Source organism: Chroicocephalus ridibundus, chromosome 7 (assembly GCF_963924245.1).
Source record: "Chroicocephalus ridibundus chromosome 7, bChrRid1.1, whole genome shotgun sequence".
NCBI lineage: Eukaryota > Metazoa > Chordata > Aves > Charadriiformes > Laridae > Chroicocephalus > Chroicocephalus ridibundus.
Window position 1 is genome coordinate 34,558,181 of NC_086290.1, and position 19,134 is coordinate 34,577,314.

General features: G+C 33.8%; 1 protein-coding gene across 1 annotated transcript in view; it reads left to right on the forward strand.

Annotated features, from left to right (window-relative positions):
• Positions 1 to 19,134, forward strand: part of DNAH7 (dynein axonemal heavy chain 7) — a 115,962-nt gene that overhangs the window by 53,609 nt on the left and 43,219 nt on the right. The window contains exons 30-41 of the mRNA XM_063340416.1: positions 1,589 to 1,738; positions 2,823 to 3,005; positions 3,838 to 4,014; positions 4,326 to 4,457; positions 5,115 to 5,339; positions 6,750 to 6,947; positions 10,880 to 11,035; positions 12,485 to 12,653; positions 14,575 to 14,701; positions 15,518 to 15,737; positions 16,744 to 17,616; positions 18,471 to 18,700. Coding sequence (XP_063196486.1) covers positions 1,589 to 1,738; positions 2,823 to 3,005; positions 3,838 to 4,014; positions 4,326 to 4,457; positions 5,115 to 5,339; positions 6,750 to 6,947; positions 10,880 to 11,035; positions 12,485 to 12,653; positions 14,575 to 14,701; positions 15,518 to 15,737; positions 16,744 to 17,616; positions 18,471 to 18,700 — 2,840 coding nt within the window. The remainder of the gene's footprint in view (positions 1 to 1,588; positions 1,739 to 2,822; positions 3,006 to 3,837; positions 4,015 to 4,325; positions 4,458 to 5,114; positions 5,340 to 6,749; positions 6,948 to 10,879; positions 11,036 to 12,484; positions 12,654 to 14,574; positions 14,702 to 15,517; positions 15,738 to 16,743; positions 17,617 to 18,470; positions 18,701 to 19,134) is intronic.

The following is a 19,134-nucleotide window of genomic DNA, read 5'->3' on the forward strand; positions in this document are numbered from 1 at the left end:
TAGCTCAGCTTCTCAGTCCCCTCCAATGATTAGTTGAATGGCCATCACACCTATTGGAGTTTTTTCTTTTTCTTTTCTCGCCCTCTCCAAAGAACTGGTATCAAACTAATCAAGACAATTTCATTTTGATTATGATAACAATTGCTTTTTTGGAGGATTTTTACCATCTTGAATAAAATCTCATCGATCCAAAACGGTTAGTGTTTAGTTCTGGGAACTCTTGCAGCTGTATTGGGACTATATCTGAATTTTATAGTTAGGGAGCATTGTGATGAGTAAGATGAGGAGAGATTTGTGAGGAATGAGGTAAGAAGCTGCTAACAGAAATAATACAAAAGAAAATTATAATGTACATGCACATCTTGAAGATTATAAATCTAATTTTTTGTCATTGCAACAGTGTTTTAATTTTTTAGCTGGGAAACTGTGACGAAGTTGCTGTACTCGGTTTTTTTTTAAATTGTATTTTTGTCATGCTTGAGTGTTTGATGTTCACATAGCTTATAACTCTTTTCAAGAAGATATTGTCCATTTTCCCCTTTCTTTAAATATTACATTTCCCTCTGAATATTCACTTTGCTGGAAAAAAAAGTATGTTAGAATAAGTTATAATTCATTACAAACTGTCAGAAAAAGAAGTTGCAATCACACTTTTTTATAAACATACTTTTTGATCCTTTGAAATAACATAGTAAAAATTCCTGCATTTTATATTTCATGATGAGAAACAAAGAAAGATTATGTGTACCAGTGGGAGGAAGGCAGTCAGAACAGACATGAAATCATACCGAATTCCTGATTTCTTAGTTCAAATTTATAACAATAGGGCTATTTTTTGGAAAGAAAGAGGTTTTTTTCTTAAATCAGGCATACCTGTTTCTTATATTTTAAGGCTATAGTAAGTAGCTGTTTAAATGAGTGTTTGCAGTTTGTAACTTTTTCTTGTAATTCGTTCCTGTAGAACAGTGGTTTTCAGCCACCTCATCTCTCATGGCTGTGGTATTAAATGTCGTATTTAGTCACAAGGAGAGAAGAAAAGAATCAGTTGACGTTTAATCAAAAAGTAAAATTAGATATCTTTACGTGGTTTAAGCATAAAAAAAACCCAACAAGAACCAACAACCCAAAACCCAAACCAACTTTGTAACATCATTTTGACATCAATCTCAGAAATTTGCCAAGGCAGTCATATTTATTCCTTAAACATGGGAAAAATGGGATAGAGAGACAAAGGGCTCAGCCTGTTGTAATCTCTGTAAGTGTAAGAATAGAACTTGGGTTTCTTGATGGACTGCCTAATGTCCTGTTCACTAACGTTAAAAAAAAATAAATTATGTCTTCATTTATCAAGCCACTGTTCGGTATTAAAATTAGACTTCCAACTACCTATGATAAAGTTGGGATAATGGTCCTCAGACACTTGTGAACCATCTTTCAAGTGTAATATGTGTAATGTCTTTCCTGCTGCAAATTGATGAAATCTTTATGAAGATTTAATAATATATAACTGTAAAATGCAAAATAAAACAAATAGTATAATAAATTGCATGTTTGATGTTAACAGATTTTATTACTTTTGTGTCTTTAGGGGCTGATGGAAGAAAACAAAGTTCAGATCACTGTTTTAAATCCCAAATCCATAACAATGGGTCAGCTGTATGGACAATTTGATCCAGTGTCACATGAGTGGTCAGATGGCATCCTAGCAGTGAGCTTCAGAGCATTTGCTTCTTCCCCAGTAAGTGCTTAAGAGGTTTAGAGAATTTTGGGAAATGACTTTTCAATTTATACATTTTAGGTTTTAATTCCATGTTGTTTTCACAACCATTGTAGGAATCATATACTTAATTATTTGAATGCAGAGACTTGCAGTTTGGCTAGATTGTAGTGTGCTTCATGCAAAGTACCTTTTGGATGCTGGTGAATTAAGATTTGTGTTTCAGAAGTCCTTTTGTGAAGAAAAAAATGTTTGTTTATTTGTTTATGTATATTATAAATAAATGAGTAATTAATTTTTCTACCATATTGTCACTCCTTATTTTGTCTGATTATGGCCAATATCTGTGCTGCTTATGTATATGGGCATTTTGATGCTTGTTTTGGAAGAAGCTGCTGTCTGAGAGTGGCTTATGGCTGACCTTCCATTAAGGTCCATTGAAATATTTTCACTGAGTGTAATAAAAGATCTACCTACCTGACAGATACGTTACTTTTTGGTAGTGATTGAAGTATTGGACTTTTTGCTCCTGTAAACTTGAATAAACTAATAGTATATTGAAGTTGATCAGTTGATCATCTCTGATAACATTTGAAGAACAGCACAACTGCTTTGTATTTTCCTGTAAGAAATATGAGTACCTACGACTGTTTGCTTATATTGTGAAAACCCAGAAAAAACCCCAGATATATTATATTTAGATATTACCATATTCCTTAAATTAGTCCTATTGACTTCCATGGTAAGGGTACAGCAGGTATTACTGATGAGTAGTAATTTGTATGAACAGTCTCACTGTGTCATAAAGTATTTGAATATGTTGCAATTTTAGAGAAGCAATGTACTGTGTTGCAAGTATAACTGAGAGAAACCAGTCAAAGATATTAACCTTCTATCATTAACTACAGTATATGCTTTAAAGTTGTAAAACTAAATTGTGAATATAGATTGTCATTTCTGGAACTGCTTGTGAATACAACCCTGTACTCCGAGTATTTTCAATTATTTTTTGTGGAAAATAACTGCAGATCTAAAATATTTATTTTATAGTAAACATAGTAAAATAAATTGCGAATATTTGATAAATATATTTTCTGCAAACCAGACTCCAGATAGGAAATGGCTGGTTTTTGATGGACCAGTAGATGCAGTATGGATTGAGAATATGAATACGGTGCTTGACGATAATCAAAAGTTGTGCCTTATGAGTGGAGAGATCATCAAAATGTCACAGGAAATGAGTCTTATTTTTGAACCAATGGATTTAGAAGTTGCTTCTCCTGCTACTGTAAGTACCTGTCTTTGAAAGACTGATTACAGATGTCTTTGATTATTGTGATATATATTCTAATTTTAAAAATATATATTTAACTAAGAATAGTAATTATCAGTTTGTATTTCTTCGATATATATTTAAAATAAAGAACACTGTAGCTTGGTTTTCTTGTTTAATTTTTTCATAATCTTACAATATGATGTGAAAAATTACATATTTACATGTGTAATGTGAATTACATATACAGAAGACCCTGTAACTGCTAAGAGTCCAGCCCTTACAAGTGCCTGACAAGAAAAATAAAATCAGTCATGTGCAAATCTTTAGTGTCCCAGACAGATTATCGTAAAATCAACAATCACTGCATTTCTGGCACCTGTCTATATCTGTCTGTTTTTTCTGATGGCACTTTGTGGAATGCAAAAATTATCTCTTGAATATGAATAGAGGTTCAGATAATAATATAAAGAGAACAAAATATCTGCATAGTCATACTGGGAAGAAATTTTTACTTAAAAATTATGTAAAACAATTAAAAATTGAAAGTTTAGTACTCTAGTAGTCAGTTTATTATCTTTTGTGAAATTAATGTTGGGAACTAATTCCATTTTAGAGGAACATCTGTCTTTGACATTGTCTCGTGTTGGCTGAAAAAATAAAGCAAGGTTTGAAACTTGTCTGTCTCAGGGCTCACAGAACCCCACTGTAGACTTTATACCAGCTTCTAATAATCCCAGAAGTTGTATGTTATAACACTGAATGTTATTTTACGTTCTTGTAGATAGGAAGAAGCCTTTGGAGATCGCATAATATTACATGCATCTGTTTGTTTCTTTATTTTTAGGTTTCAAGGTGTGGTATGGTTTATATGGAGCCCAATATGTTAGGCTGGAGACCATTAATGATGTCTTGGCTAAATACGATGCATTCAGGAATCAGCTCTGTGCATAAAGAATTTATATTAGGCCTGTTTGACAGAATGATTCCGCTCTCTCTTGAGTTTATCAGGAAATACACGAAGGTAGGATAAAGAACGTTTCTGAGAAACTAAAAGGGTATGAATTATTTTCACTTCCAAGTGCCGAAGGAACAAATTCTTTATTTGGACCATATTAATTTATATTTATTATTTTTTTAAAAGAGCTGTTAAGATGAAGGCTGTAAGCAAGGTTTCTGTGTGTATTGTTTAACTTGCATGTGAATATATTTTAGACTCATTTATCCTACTTTTTTTTTATCTTCACAGTGAGGAAAAAAACCTTAGCATCTAGTAGCCTCTTTTCAGTGAGTAAAACACATCTGCAACTGAGAGAATTTCTTCTTTCTTTCCAGGAACTGTCTCCTACTTCAGATACAAATCTAGTTCGTTCACTAATGAATCTGATGGACTGCATGATGGATGAATTTGCTGATGAAGCCAAAGTTAAAGCAATGAATGACCGTGACATTTCCTCTTGGCTTGAGGTAGGCTGTTAGTTTAACATACAGAATAGGGACTTCCAAACCCAGGCTTTAGTGAAATGGACTTCACAAGCAATAAAACCTATATTTCAAAATCAGAATACATATTTTGTAATGCCCATAGCGGAAAATACTATTACTTTCTTTATAATTGATACCTAGTTGAATCTGACGTGTTTGATGTCTTGATATAAATTTAATGAATTTTATACAAACCAGCTGAAACTCTATATGATTCTCCAGTTGCTGGTATCTCAGTTTATTACTTGTTAGATCAATTCTATATAAGTATTACAATTCATGTAAAGTCCTGTTAACAGGCATAGCCGTCACTGTATGAGATGGGCTTTTGATTAACAGAAAGATAATCTAAACTTTTCTGGAATAAAAAGCAGTCTATGCTTGCACTTTCTCTAATAGTGGCTCTGCGCCGAGCAGGTCAGGCATTTTGCTGCACAACCAACGTGATCAGATGCTGATAGTTAACATAAATGGTGTTCTATTTTACCAGCAGCATGGTTCCATACTATATACATAAAATTAAGTTGGTCCAGTGTAATTCTACTGTGAATTATGGCAAAGATTTCTTTGACTTCAATGAATAAGAACTTTGTAATATGTAGGTACTGAAGTTACATTTTGGTTTTTTTCCAAATCTAGGGTATTTTTTTGTTTTCACTGATATGGTCTGTAGGAGCTAGCTGTAAGGAAGATGATCGACTGAAATTTGACAAAGTTGTACGAGAAATGCTTAATGGACCAATTAGTGAGGAGACAAGAGAACGATACAAATTGTTGAGCAGTATTGATCAACAGCCTTCAAAAGCTTTTACAGTCCCGTTTCCAACAGAAGGAACAATTTATGACTATCGGTTTGTCAAACAGGTGAGGATTGCAAAATAAGATGTGTACTTCCATTTTGAAGTAATCTTTTATGAATGCTACAAGGTGCTTATTGTTATTGTAAATTTGTTTCTTCTGCCTGCTCCTTTTATCACTGAATAGGCCAGACAGTCCACCCTTGCAAGCCTAGTGATGGTCTAGTGTGCTGGCTGGGACTTGCAGTATCCAAAGCCTGTCTTTTTGGCTACCAGAATAATTGCCTCTTCTGGCAAAACAAGTTTGCAGAAAATCTCAACCAGTTATTTTTTCTGTTATTTTTTTGTTCTTGATTTCTTGCAAGTTTTTTTTATTTCAGATTTCAGCCCTTTTCTTAGGTTGAGGAAGCACTTGATATACTTTATGACATAACTCATTACTATAGTAAGCTACTTCTCTGCCTCTTCTCTGCTCCTTTTTCCTGGGATAAAGATAGCATCCATGATGCATCTCTCCTAGTGGAGAATAAGACTTCACACACTGGATCTAGTATGCTCCAGAGAGTCCAAGATAAATATACCTTTTTTTTTGAGTTTGTCATTCCTGTGAAGTCCTGTTGCAGTATAACGAGAATTACTTTTGTCTAGATTTCAGCTCATGCATGTTTCCTGCATCTTCCCAAGGAAAGCGTCTGAGATTTCAATCAGCAGTAAAGGCTTTATGTCTTCTGATCATAATCGATAAAAACATGTTTTTCCAGTAAAGGGGTTTTTGTGTTAAGAGGTGGGAATATGCCCCCTCTAAGAAAGACTTAAGGAGAGAGAAGTCTCTAGGAATTTCATGACTTTTACTCAAGATAGAAATTTTTGGGGATATGATGGAACATAGAGTTGTTTCAGGGCTATTTACAGTTTTTTAAAATCTCCGTATATTAATTTACTGCTGAAGACTTTGACATCTTTTAAGACTCCTCTAGTATGCTGGTCTAAAAGAGAAAGCTTTGCTGTGGTGCTTCATCACAGAAATTATTCTACCCTCAAATTTCATAGTTTGGAGGTATTTATTATGAGTAAGAGTTGGCGACTGACTGCTTTTTTAAATTTTAGTGATTACATTCATACAGTAATTTCCTATTTTATTACATATATACTATATATAATGTATATATGAATATATGTATTTTTCCATTATATATATACACATATATAGCATGTGTACAGATGTAAAAGGTAAGATAAAGTCCTTATCTTTCAGTAGTTGCATGCTTCAGGACAAAGGCATTATGTTTCTTTTAAATACTCTCAATTGAAAACACTGCATTCTGAAACAAACCTATGACATTTTTTAATCCTTTTAAAAATTGGTTGATAGCCACATCTATTAAGTCATAGAGCTTTGATTTTTCTATTTCCATTGGTTCTGTGCTGTTTTTTCCTGTTTATTATAAATGTATGACTTTTGTGTAAATTAAAATAGGGAGCAGGAATTTGGGAACCCTGGGTGGAAACACTCAAATCAGCTCCTCCTATACCTCAAGATATGATGTTTAATGAAATAATTGTACCGACTCTGGATACTGTTCGATACATGGCATTGATGGAATTGTTGACAGTGCATCAAAAACCTTCTATATTTGTGGGGCCAACAGGAACTGGAAAAAGTACCTATGTTACCGTAAGTACTTTTAATACTGACATTAGACTCCTTTTATAAGGGGTAAGATGAGGAATAATTTGATAATGTTTTTAAAATAGGAAAATGAGACATTAATTGTTGGATATTATGAAATTAAATTATCAGCAACTAAAAATGCAGTTCGTAGCAAAAGGTGCTGGCTTGGAATTTTTGTGTTGTTTTTTTTTTTTTTTTTCTTCTCCGCATTTCCAGACTAATTTCTTAAGAAGCGCACAGATATCCACTGGAATAAGCTCCTAATAGAACCCAAACAGGACTATTCACTTTGGTTCCTGCATTGATCTACTTTGCATTGTGATTGTAGATATAGTTGGGACAGTCCACAGACACAGCAATGCACAAAAGACTAAACCATTTAATAAGTCATCCAGTTGGGATTGCTCAAAACAACAAGAAAATAAGTGCATACATCCTAGAGTTAGAAGCAGTAAAAATGTGTGCTGCTATTATTGTGTGAAAGTTTAGTAGCTAACCTTTTCTAGTCGGATACTGTTATGGAAATTCCATGCACTGGAAAACAGGGAAGAACAAGAATTTTGCCACTGAAAGAAGTGTGAAGGCAAAAAAATAATAGCAGTATTAACAAAGAATTCTGTATAGAAAAAGACTATAGTGGGAAGGGAAATTGGCTAGTCAAGATTTTCCCAGGCAGTTTTCTTCAGATAACCAGTTAGCTATATCTGCTCATTACAATGAAAAGCAGCTGCCCATTTCAAGAGAAAAAAATTTTAAATCAAAACAATTGTGTGTGCCGTATTATAGAACGCCAGATATTCTTTTCCCATCTTATCCTTGTCTTTAAGCGAAAATAAAAAAGAAACACAAATAAAAACAACAATTTAATTTGACTTTAGCTTTTGGCAGTACACAATTTCTGTTATTTCTGAAACAAAATCTTCTTGTCAAAATACTAATATTTGATCTAGTTTTAGGATTTTTAAGCTTGATATAATCTTCCTGTAGAAAGGAAAAAAAGGATAGGTTTTTTCAGTATATAAACAGTTGTTTCAAGTCTTTCATTTTCTAGGAAGTAGCAATGTCAACAATGGTTTAGTATTTAAAAAAGTTATGTTATACATTGGTATCTCATATCAGCCATTTTATCTAGACTAACATTATACTCTGTATTTCTATATATGACAGACACAATACATTAAAAGGCCTATTAAGGTAGTAAAATAGAGAGTACAGAAGCTAGTAAATTCTACCTTATACAATAATTTGACGTCTCTTGCACGTTCATTATGATAAACTCTTGAATTGCGTGATCATACACCTTTTTCCCCCATGCCGTAGGACTCCAGTCTTACTGCTAAGAATATTAGTCTATTTACATTTTTTTTAAAAAGAAAAAATACTTTTATGTAGAATCTCTGCTCCACTTGCAGAGCTTCAAAAACTTGCAGGAAAATCAGGAAAACAGCAGCTTTAGGGGATGGATTCTGTCCCTGTCAGTGATAGAAGTCATCTGTAATAGTAGACAAGTCATCTAAATCAAACTTCTCACAGACAACAAGTTGCTGTTATCTGAAGTTAGATATTTAACTGGATAATATTTTGCCCATTACCTTTCCATATCTTTGTACTGGTGTGTACCATAGAAAAGCTTGTAACAAAATTATTAATTTTGTCTTTGAATATGATTTAAATTCTGTTTAATATAAGATGAGCACTGAGCACTGAAGAGTAAACAAATCATTAACAGCTTTTTTTAAAGTTACCAATGTGCATTTTTATGTTGAAGGAGGCAAGATACACTTAGTTCTGAGTGTGCCTAATGATTATCAAAACACATGATAGTACGTAATAAAAACATTTACTGTAAATAATTACTTAGTACAACCAAATCCAATGTATTTCTCAGAGCTTGTGAAATTCTAATCAAAGGGAATAACAATCTTGTAAAAGGCATTGTAATTTCAGGTATTAGAATAAGAAATCAAGATAAATGTGGGTTTTTTCATCTTTTCCATGTCTACAAATATTATGTTTTCTGTCTAAAGGGATAAGTCAGACTTGTATAATTGAAAGCAGATTTTATTATCTTTTTGAAATAGTTGAGGCAATGTGATTTTGGCATAGAGTATTTCCTTTTCTTTCATCTTCAGTCACCAAGTGGTGGTTTGTTCAATTTAATTTTGTCATGTGGTTCTTAAAATAACAATGGTCTAGATTAAAAGTTTTAGATAAATTTTAATTCTTCAGGGAGATCTGACAGATACTATGGGTTAAATCCTGATCCCATCAATCTTTCTGGGTGACTGTTAAAGCCTGATAGGCAATGGAACTGAATAGAATAGAACTGAACAGGAATAGAACGTTCATGCTGGTGAGGTTCACTTACAGAAATTTCCAGATTCGGCATTTTTCACTGGGTTCCATCTAGATCTGTGGGAAAGTATACTTTTGAGGCGAAATGGGGATGTTTGAGTGGAGATATGGCAAAGCCATTATTGCATTTTTAGCTGATGGGATTCCCAAAGTAAATCATAAGAGAGAATGAAGAAACTGTTCTCTGAGCAGCACAAAATTGATTTTATTTGTTCTTTTTTCCCTCCAGTATGTCTTTTTGTAGAGGATTTTGCTTCTGTTGATTGCTTCAATCCAATCAGCGTGAAGCCTTTGTACACTCAATTGTTTTGCAGAGGGAGCAAAGCTTGAAAGCTTTGTAAGCAGATAAAATAAAATAAATTTGGTTTCATGGTCTTGAATCTGTTTTCTTCCTTTTGGGTGATAAAAATGAACTGTGAAGTTACTAACTAAGGATTATTTAATTTAGGTTTCGTTACTTTTCTGAAATAATTTTGAAGAAAATAAGTATTAAGACTGGAAGGAGATCTGTTCGTAAAAGACTGTACCTGGAATATTGATGTCAGAAAAATAACAAAGCTTATGTAAAACATTTGTTTATAATGAAGAATATGACTAGTGTCCACCGCTCAGTTCATTTCTGGGCTGATAGTTATGAATGATATTTCTTGGGAGTTCAGAACTGATCAAAAGTATAAAAGAAATATGGCCATTGAGTCACGTTGCTCTATAGCTTCCGTAAGTTTTTGTTGTTATATTTTTGTGCAGCAGCTCAGATTTTTCCTTCAAGGATAGAGCTTAAATGTTCTTTCTGCTGGGAAGATTATATGGTCTGGAAGGTCCCAACAGCTGTTGACAGAGATTAGTCTAATCATTAGAGACATTACTTTATATGCAGTACTGCTCTGTAGCAACTGCAGATGGAAGGGTACCTTCCCCCTGTGGTTTTACTCACACGTGGGTAAGAAATGAGTTCCATTCAGACTTACTTGAAATACTGACTTTGATCCAGATTTCCTCCAGAGGTTAAATTGCAGCTAACGTAAGGGATTTTGGAAGGTAGTTAGAATTATAGAACACTACCAATCTTGATGGTAAAGCTTATCTTTAGATATTCTTGCTATGCCCTTCAAAGGAAATATTCCTGGAAACTCTTCAAAACTAAGCATAAATATTTGGACCTGCAGATACTTTTGCAAATTTGGGTGTGGATTAGTACAGGCAATATATATCAACACTAATTGGTACTATGAAGTATTGTGTGTGCAAAATATTAACATACTGAATTTATATAATACGCAGGGAGGTTTGTTCGTTTTGGGTGTGGGGTTTTTTTTTGAGAAAATGTGAACATGTCTATGTTGGAGGTAGAAATTTTTCTCTGATGAATTAAGTTTATTATGTTTTGAATATTCAAGAATATTGGTTTATCTGATGAAATATGATTATAAGAGTTCTTTTATCTTAGAGATAAATTACTACTTTATCATTTTAAATTAAAAGTTACAAAAATGTCTGTTTGATTGCTATTTGCTAAAGTGCTATAAAATTTGTTTATCTATGTATATAGTTTAACTTTCTCCTCTTCACCATCCTTCCAGAATTTTATTTTAAATAATTTGAATAAAGAAGTCTACAAGCCACTGCTCATTAACTTTTCAGCACAAACTACAGCAGCTCAGACTCAGAATATTATAATGTCCAAGCTGGACAAAAGGAGAAAGGGAATTTTTGGACCTCCTCTTGGAAAAAGAATGGTAACTGATATATTTCCACATGTAAATAAGTGTTTAATGCAAACAAATATGTGAATGCATTCTTTTATCAGATGAGCACAGGTGATATTAAGAAACGATGCTCAATTTGAAATAAACTGTCAGAGTTCTAATTCTTCTAATTTAGATTATGCTTCTCTCCTTCTTTCTCCCTTCTCCCAGACATATGCATCCTGTTTTAATCAACAGAAGAAAATGTGATATATGATATGATATTAATAGCTGTGAACAGTATTTTCATACTTCCCCCTCCGTATTTTGTGATATTATTCTTGAGATAAGAGTCCTGTATGGGTGAGCTTGTTGCTGGTATGAAATCAGTATTGAGAAATCAGCTTTGAGCATGAGGTTAGACTAGAACTCCAAGGTTCCTTCCAAACTGGATGGTTCAATGATTTTGAAAGCGTTAAAGGAGATTTGAATCTTCTATGTTGTTGTCACTGATGCCTGCCAAACCCTTCAAGATCAACAGAACTCTGAGTACTCAGAAGCTTGAGAAGGATATTAGAGTTAGACCTCTCTTTCTTTTTATTTTTTTTTTCCCCCCAGTGAGCAAATAATTTTCTCCTCTGTCTAGAAAAGCTGCAATGAGACTGAAAATTGAAATCTCAGGAGTTACCATTATCTCTTTTTTTTTTTCCCCAAGCGAGATCAAGGAAAAATTTAACTTTTAAAGAAAATGTAAAAATTATTATGTTTAAAATGCAGTGATAGATGTATACGATTTAACATTGGTCCTTTTAGGATGCCTATAGACTTTTTGTATTTGGGGCCATGTTTTTTTCTTATCTTCAGTATTTCCCAGCTATTATCTAATAAATGCTTGTTAGCAAGAGCAAAATGTGTTAATTTTAGAAGTTCCTTAAGGAAGTACCATTTTAAATTAAAATGTTTCAAGGTCTTCCCCTACCTCTCCCTCCAAGCTATTCTTTTAAGAGGTATTTTAGACCAATCTCGAAAATGTAAAGATACTTTGAAGGGATAAATTTTGTCGTGATCTGTAGTAGTCAAGAAAACTTTAAACCATAGTCTCACTGAAGTTTGACATTTTTGTGGGTCTTTTTGACTCCATCTTTTTTTTTCCAAGAAAAGCGATATAAGTAGCACAGTAAGGTTTAAATAACAATTATTAGTTTACCCTCTTTCATTAAATACACTTAGAAATAAGAAGAGAAACGCAGTATTTCTCTCTATAAGTATGTTTTGCAATGGCTTTAGAGTGGCACAATTACTTTTAAGTTTGATTTTTATTTAACTCAGCAGAAATTCCATTAAGAGTTTAGGGACGCTTTTCAAGAACATGAATTTATGTGTATTACTGCCGTTAATTTTAATGGGACTGGGTGTGCACTGTTTCCAGAATCAAGCGAGATGGTGCCATATATTCAGTTAAAGAAATAAACACAAAATCCTTTATGTTTTTCTTTTCAGGTTGTATTTGTAGATGATGTTAATATGCCAGCACGAGAGGTCTATGGTGCTCAACCGCCAGTTGAATTACTACGACAGTGGTTAGATCACTGGAATTGGTATGACCTTAAAGACTGCTCAATGATTAAACTTGTAGATATTCAGATTGTGTGTGCAATGGGACCACCAGGTAAGAGATGTGTCTTACACGCTTTTTGCTGTTTCTTTGGTTTCCAAAGGCAGAATGCTTATTGATGCATAGTTTTACAATTTGGGCCTTTATGGCTAGGGAAAGGATTCAAGGAGCCCTTTCCTTGCAGGAAACATGAACAGTATTCATAGTGGAGTGGTTGAGGAACAGCAGAGAGAATACACAAGCCTGCAAGGAAGAAATATTGCTTTTCAGGAAGACAAGAATGTATCTAAAAAGTATTTATGAAATTAATTTGGTCTAATGAGACCCTTCAATGGCCTTCAGTCAATTTTATTCTTCTTCAAAACTTTTCTAAATAGCACTAAGTGGTGTTCTTAAGTAGATAAACCTTACTTTATTTGGCCAAAAGAAAGAAGTAAAGCATATGATGTAAAGAGGTCATTATATTTCTGTTAGCCTATATTCATATTGACTTTATGACCTAATTAGCTAAAAAACATTGAGTCTGGCGTATTTTATCATTTAAATTTAGGAATTAATTTTTTTTTATGCTGTTATGTTTGCTTTTAAAGATTCTATACAGTCTATTTCCTTCACTAGAGCACGAATTTTTTTTCACAGAATTGTTCACAACCCTGTCCCTAATATACCACCTAAAAAGTTTGTCATAGCTGAGCACATTTACAGTGTTTAATCAGGCTATGATTGGTGCTTTTCTTCTCTTTTGTGCCTCAGCCTCCCTGGACTTTCCTCCTTTCTTTTGTAGTGTTGTTTATACACACAAACATGCACCCAAACATGGCATTGAACCTTCTCTGCTGGTAATAATTTTGTGTTTGTGACAGTGATGCATGCCCATGGGATAGGGGTCTACTGCTGTTTCACCTATCTGGTTTCCTAAAGAAGCAAAACTACTTCTTAATAATTTTAATTTAGAGGCAGTGTTCATCTACAGTTCAATGCACTTGATCCTAAGTATCAGTCTGTGGAATAACTGAGCAGAAGGAAACTGTGAAAAAATGTTAAAATTTTATATGTACATTTTTCCTAAAGCTTAGGTGAAATTGTGACTAGTATTGTGTTCTGGCATAACTTAATTGCACAGGGGTTTTTTTTGTAGTTGGGTGGGGGGTTTTGGGGTTTTTATTATTATTATTATTATTTTAAATCATAAATAGCCAAATCTTGAGGTGCTTTTTCTGTAAAGCATCCCTTCATGCTACGTTCCAGGGTGATAGTGTAGAAGTGACTTTCAACTGCTCTGAAATTGGGTCAAATTTTCCTTTTCCAGGAGAAGTTTGTAGCCAGTTTTATTTCAGTACTCTTCCGGTTGAATGGTGAAAAATGTATGAGTTATGGTCCTAACTATTTCTGCCAAATATCACAATTAGATTCAGGCTGAAAAATTTATTTTAGTAGCTTTGTACGGGGAGCTACTCCCAAAACTCACAAAATTATATTCTCCTTTCCAGCCTATGTTCATTTTTTTAATCTTCTAATAAGAAATGAAAATCTGACATCTCTACGTGTATATAGTGCTATTGAAGCAAATATAAAGCTATTTAAAGAACACTTAAAGCTATTTTGTTAAAGTTAGGTTTAAAATTTATATTAGGAAAGGATTATCTTTTGGCTAAAATTCAAATTTATATCCGAATAGCTTGTGTAATTTTGCCATCAGTGCACATGTAAACTTCAAGAAGCATCATAAACTGCTGTGTCTGAGAGATGACCTTAGTTGGGGTAGATGGAAGTAGGATGAATAACTGGCCTATTTAGCATAAAATACTGAGGTCCCTCAGCAGATACTAGTAATGCATACAGTTAAGTATAGTACTTTTCAGTGTGAGCCTGCTGGCTGAATCAAAGATGAATATTAGAAAAAAATTGCTAGGCCTTTACTTGTTTGTTTTAAATTTTTCTATTAGTTATAGTATTAATGCTTTCTACTATTTAGGTGGTGGTCGAAACCCAGTAACACCACGATTCTTGCGACACTTCAATACAGTTACTATTAATGAGTTTGATGATGAATCCATGTACACAATTTTTTCTAGAATCTTAGACTGGCATCTAAGAGTATGGTAAGTGACCTCTATGTATTGGGAAAAATCAATGTCAGTTTTTAAATTATGGTACTAGGAAGTCTCCAAGATACGTTTGTAGGACATTGCTCTTGAAAAGAAATTATAATCTTTTATATCCTGTGACTTTTGAGTTATTCATTATTCCACAGAAGTAGGGCTCATCTTAAAATACTCCAATGGTAAAGTTCTTGTTCTGAAGTCTCTAACAAAGGTTTAGATTAGCTGAGGCTAATTTCGTTAGTTGAGATATTTCAGTAATACAGTATGCTTTGGTTTATAATAAGTAAGAATAGAATTTGGTTAGTCATTATTCAAAGAACAGAACTGGAAAGTGCTCTTAAATTTCCTGTGGTTTGAGAGGGCTTACTCTTTCTTTGGCCTTTCACCACTGCATGATTTTTAATTTCATTATTAGGAATGGACTCAACTTTCATTGTCTATCCATTCTAACAGGTAAGCCCCAAAAGATGCTCACTTTGAGGGAGAGAGCTCCCAGAAGACAGCAAGGGCTATTTGACTTGACTTCCCTGTTGCTGTTGTTAAACATGAGGGGGGAAAGTGTATAACTATCTGTCTACATAGTCAAATTTGTCAGTATGTTCTACGGTTACTAGGTTTGATTTGCAGACTTAATCCAGTGAGGGAACTAAGATTTTTAAAACTGCCTGTGAGGAAGTATGATCATAGAACTTAAAAGTCAATGAACTTATAAGTAAATCAGTGAACATATACAATATTATTTATTAATTCACAAGCTAGTATGATGGGATTGTGAGAATCATTCTATTCTTACCACCTTTTATAACTTGTCAGTTACAGATTTCCATCACAATATGTAGAACTGACTCCGCAAATTATTAATGGCACCATGCATATCTATAAAGAAGCTATGAAGAATTTGCTTCCTACCCCAGCCAAATCTCACTATTTGTTCAATCTCCGTGACTTTTCACGTGTTATTCAAGGAGTTTGCCTGTCAAGGCCTGAAACAACAGAATCTGCAGAAATGATGAAACGTCTCTGGGTTCATGAGGTAAATCACCTAATACTAAGAAATTATATTTATTATAAACAAGAAAAAGATGTGGATTTGTGTATTAATCTTTTTGTAATACCATGTCCTATTGGCTAATAGCTGTTAATTGGCATCACACTTATAAGACAGGATTTTGTAAACTGTATGGGCAGAGAAAATCAGACTTTTTCAAAGTATGAATCATATCTTAGTAGAGAAGTTGATTGTTGATACCTTCACTTTCATGTGATTATGTAGTCTCTGTTTGCCGTTTTGAATGCCTGAGCAGTCCTTACTATAACTTCTCTCCTTCCTCCAAAAAAACTCAAATTGACAGTGAGAAGAACAGCAAGTAGGCTGGAGTTACTGGAAATTTTGAGTGATTTAAAGTTTGGTCCCTACATTTTATTTATTTATTTAATTAATTTAACTGCGGGGCTTCCTTTAGAAGAAATTCTTAGTCCATCATCCTTCCCCAAAGCAGGATCACATAAAGAAAGGAACAACAGGAACTCTTGAAGCGTTTTTTTAATTTATTACAATTCTCTAAGGATGAAGGATGTTTAGACTTCCAGACAATCTATTCATGTTCTTCACTATCTTTTTCATTAAAAACATTTTCTAAGATCCAGTTGCAGTCATCTTTGTTGAAATACAAACCCATAACTTGTCCTATCTAGCTGTAGTGGAAAGACCAACATGTTCCCTTCCTCTTTGCAGCAGCCTTTTATGCATTTTTATGCATATTTATGCGTATTTATGTAATAACATTTATGTACATATATATGCATAGGTGTGTGTACATGTGTTTCCATATGAATTTTCACATTAATTCAGAAGTAATATTACTGGGCTCAACTGTTCAAATTAATTCTAAATATCTATTTTGGTTTTTTCTGTGTAGTGACATTTACGATCACTTATATTTGGAAGCTTTTTTCAGAATTGTATTTGTTTTATCTTGTTTAAAAGAAGTTTAAATTAAAGAGCAGAAGCAACTATTAAAAGTATTTTTATTATACAGGTTCTTAGAGTGTATTATGATCGCTTGGTGGATAATCCTGACCGGGCTTGGCTTGTTGGATTTATCCAAGAAGTAGTGAAAAATGACTTACATGAAGACTTTCATGAACTTTTCCACAATCTGGACTTCAACAATGATGGCAGAGTGGAAGAAGATGACTTACGTAGCTTAATGTTTTGTGATTTTCATGACCCTAAGAGAGAGGACACTAAATACAGAGAGATTGGCGATGTGGATCAGTTGAGATTAATTGTAGAGAGTCACCTTGAAGAGTTCAATAACATGAGCAAAAAGCCAATGCAGCTTGTCTTGTTCCAATTTGCTATAGAACATATTTGTAGAATTTCCCGTATTCTGAAACAGCCTCGCAGCCATGCCCTCCTTGTTGGTGTTGGAGGTAGTGGTCGACAATCTCTTACTCGATTAGCAGCCCATATGGCAGAATACAATCTTTTTCAGGTTGAAATAACTAAAAGCTATGGCATTAATGAGTGGCATAAAGACTTAAAAGTCATACTAAGAAAATCTACTGAAGGGGAAATGCAGGGAGTTTTCTTGTTCACAGATACACAGATTAAAAAGGAGTCATTCTTAGAAGATATTAACAACTTACTAAATGCAGGTGAAGTACCAAACCTCTTTGCAGTAGATGAGAAAGAAGAAATCTGTGAACAAATGCGTCAAATTGATCGCCAACGGGACAGGACAAAACAGACAGATGGCAGTCCTACAGCTCTTTTTAACATGTTTGTTGATCGCTGTCGAGATCAGCTTCATATAGTACTGGCAATGAGTCCCATTGGAGATGCTTTCCGTAATCGCCTTCGTAAATTTCCAGCTCTTGTCAACTGCTGCACACTAGACTGGTTTCAGGTAAAACCAAAACTTTTGTTGGGCTTGTTATTCTAATGGAAATGTGATAGAAACATGACTTCATCCCCTTTTGTAGCAAGTAATTCTCTTTGGTCAAGTTAGCAGTGAAAAATAGCTTAAATTTTCTTAGTATCATATTTCCAATTGTTTAGACCGTTATAACTGTTCTGATTGTAATAAAGGCCAGTATAGGCTGAATGAAAAATCATCAGGAAAATAACTGATTGTGGTGTAAGAGTATAACTGAATGACCATAGTACTGTAGACGTTACAGATTTCAATATGTAGTATCTCCTTCCGTTACCAAGACTACCAGAATCTAGGGTACCAGTTTGAAACTGAAATACCTGTGAAAAATACAGGCAATTTTTTATGCAGAACACCATATTTTCCCCCCTTCCTCTGCAATAAAACTATATTCTATCTGACTGTTACGTGCAAAAGACCTTAGAATATTTAAGATGTAGAATTTAATCATATAAAGAATCTGAGGAACTTTAATTTCATCAAGTTTTAAAATGTACTACTGTTTCTTTAAAGGTTATTTTGAAGAGGAAGAGCAGAGACAGTTATACACACATATAGACATACTGAAAATGAAAATTTTTCCTTTTAGTAACAGTATTTCTACTGGATGAAATGAGACAGTGGGCTTGAACGGAACCTTTAAGTAGTTTGGTTATTTCCAGTTCTGTTATTGTGCTGTTTAATGATCTTTTTCATCATGAAGTCATTTGTCTGTGCTCCAGTCTCTTTATCTGTGAAATGGGGTAAAGATAGCTTTTTGAAAAATGTTTTGAGATTTATGAGTATGAAGTATTGAATAAAAGAAAAGTATTTATTCTTTGTTTAAGACATGGCCTGAAGATGCATTAGAAGCTGTTGCCTCTCGCTTCTTGGAAGATGTTGAAATGTCGGAAGAAACTCGAAGTGGCTGTATTGATATGTGTAAAAGGTTTCATATGTCTACTATTGTTTTATCTGACTTGTACCATGCAGAGCTTCAAAGGCACAACTATGTTACACCTACTTCATACTTGGAATTGATCTCCACTTTTAAAAGTCTGCTTGAAAAGAAACGCACGTAAGGATTCATAATGTGACCTTTTCTAAAGGAACATAAGTTCACAAAAAATGTTATTTTCTATGTCTTATAGCTAATCTGAACAAAACAAGTGAATTGTTTTTAGTTAATTTAAATTGACAGAATGGAAGATGGATAAAATGTACTCTTAGGACACATGCTTGCTTATTGGACAAAAGGTTTGACTTGATGCTCCCAAAATATACTTGCATTAGACCACTTCTGACATCCCTGATGATGTTGCTATATGTTGATTATGCAGCCTGCTTACTCTGTGGTTCTCTGGAGGTTGTAGGGAAGATGATACCTGGTAAACTGGCCTCCAAGTTGCTAGGTGCTTGCTAGCAGGGTTCAGCTGTGCTGTGCATTTGCAGAAGGGACCTCTGTATGCATGAGCACTTCTATTCTATTCTCATGGCTGGTGAGGGAAAGTG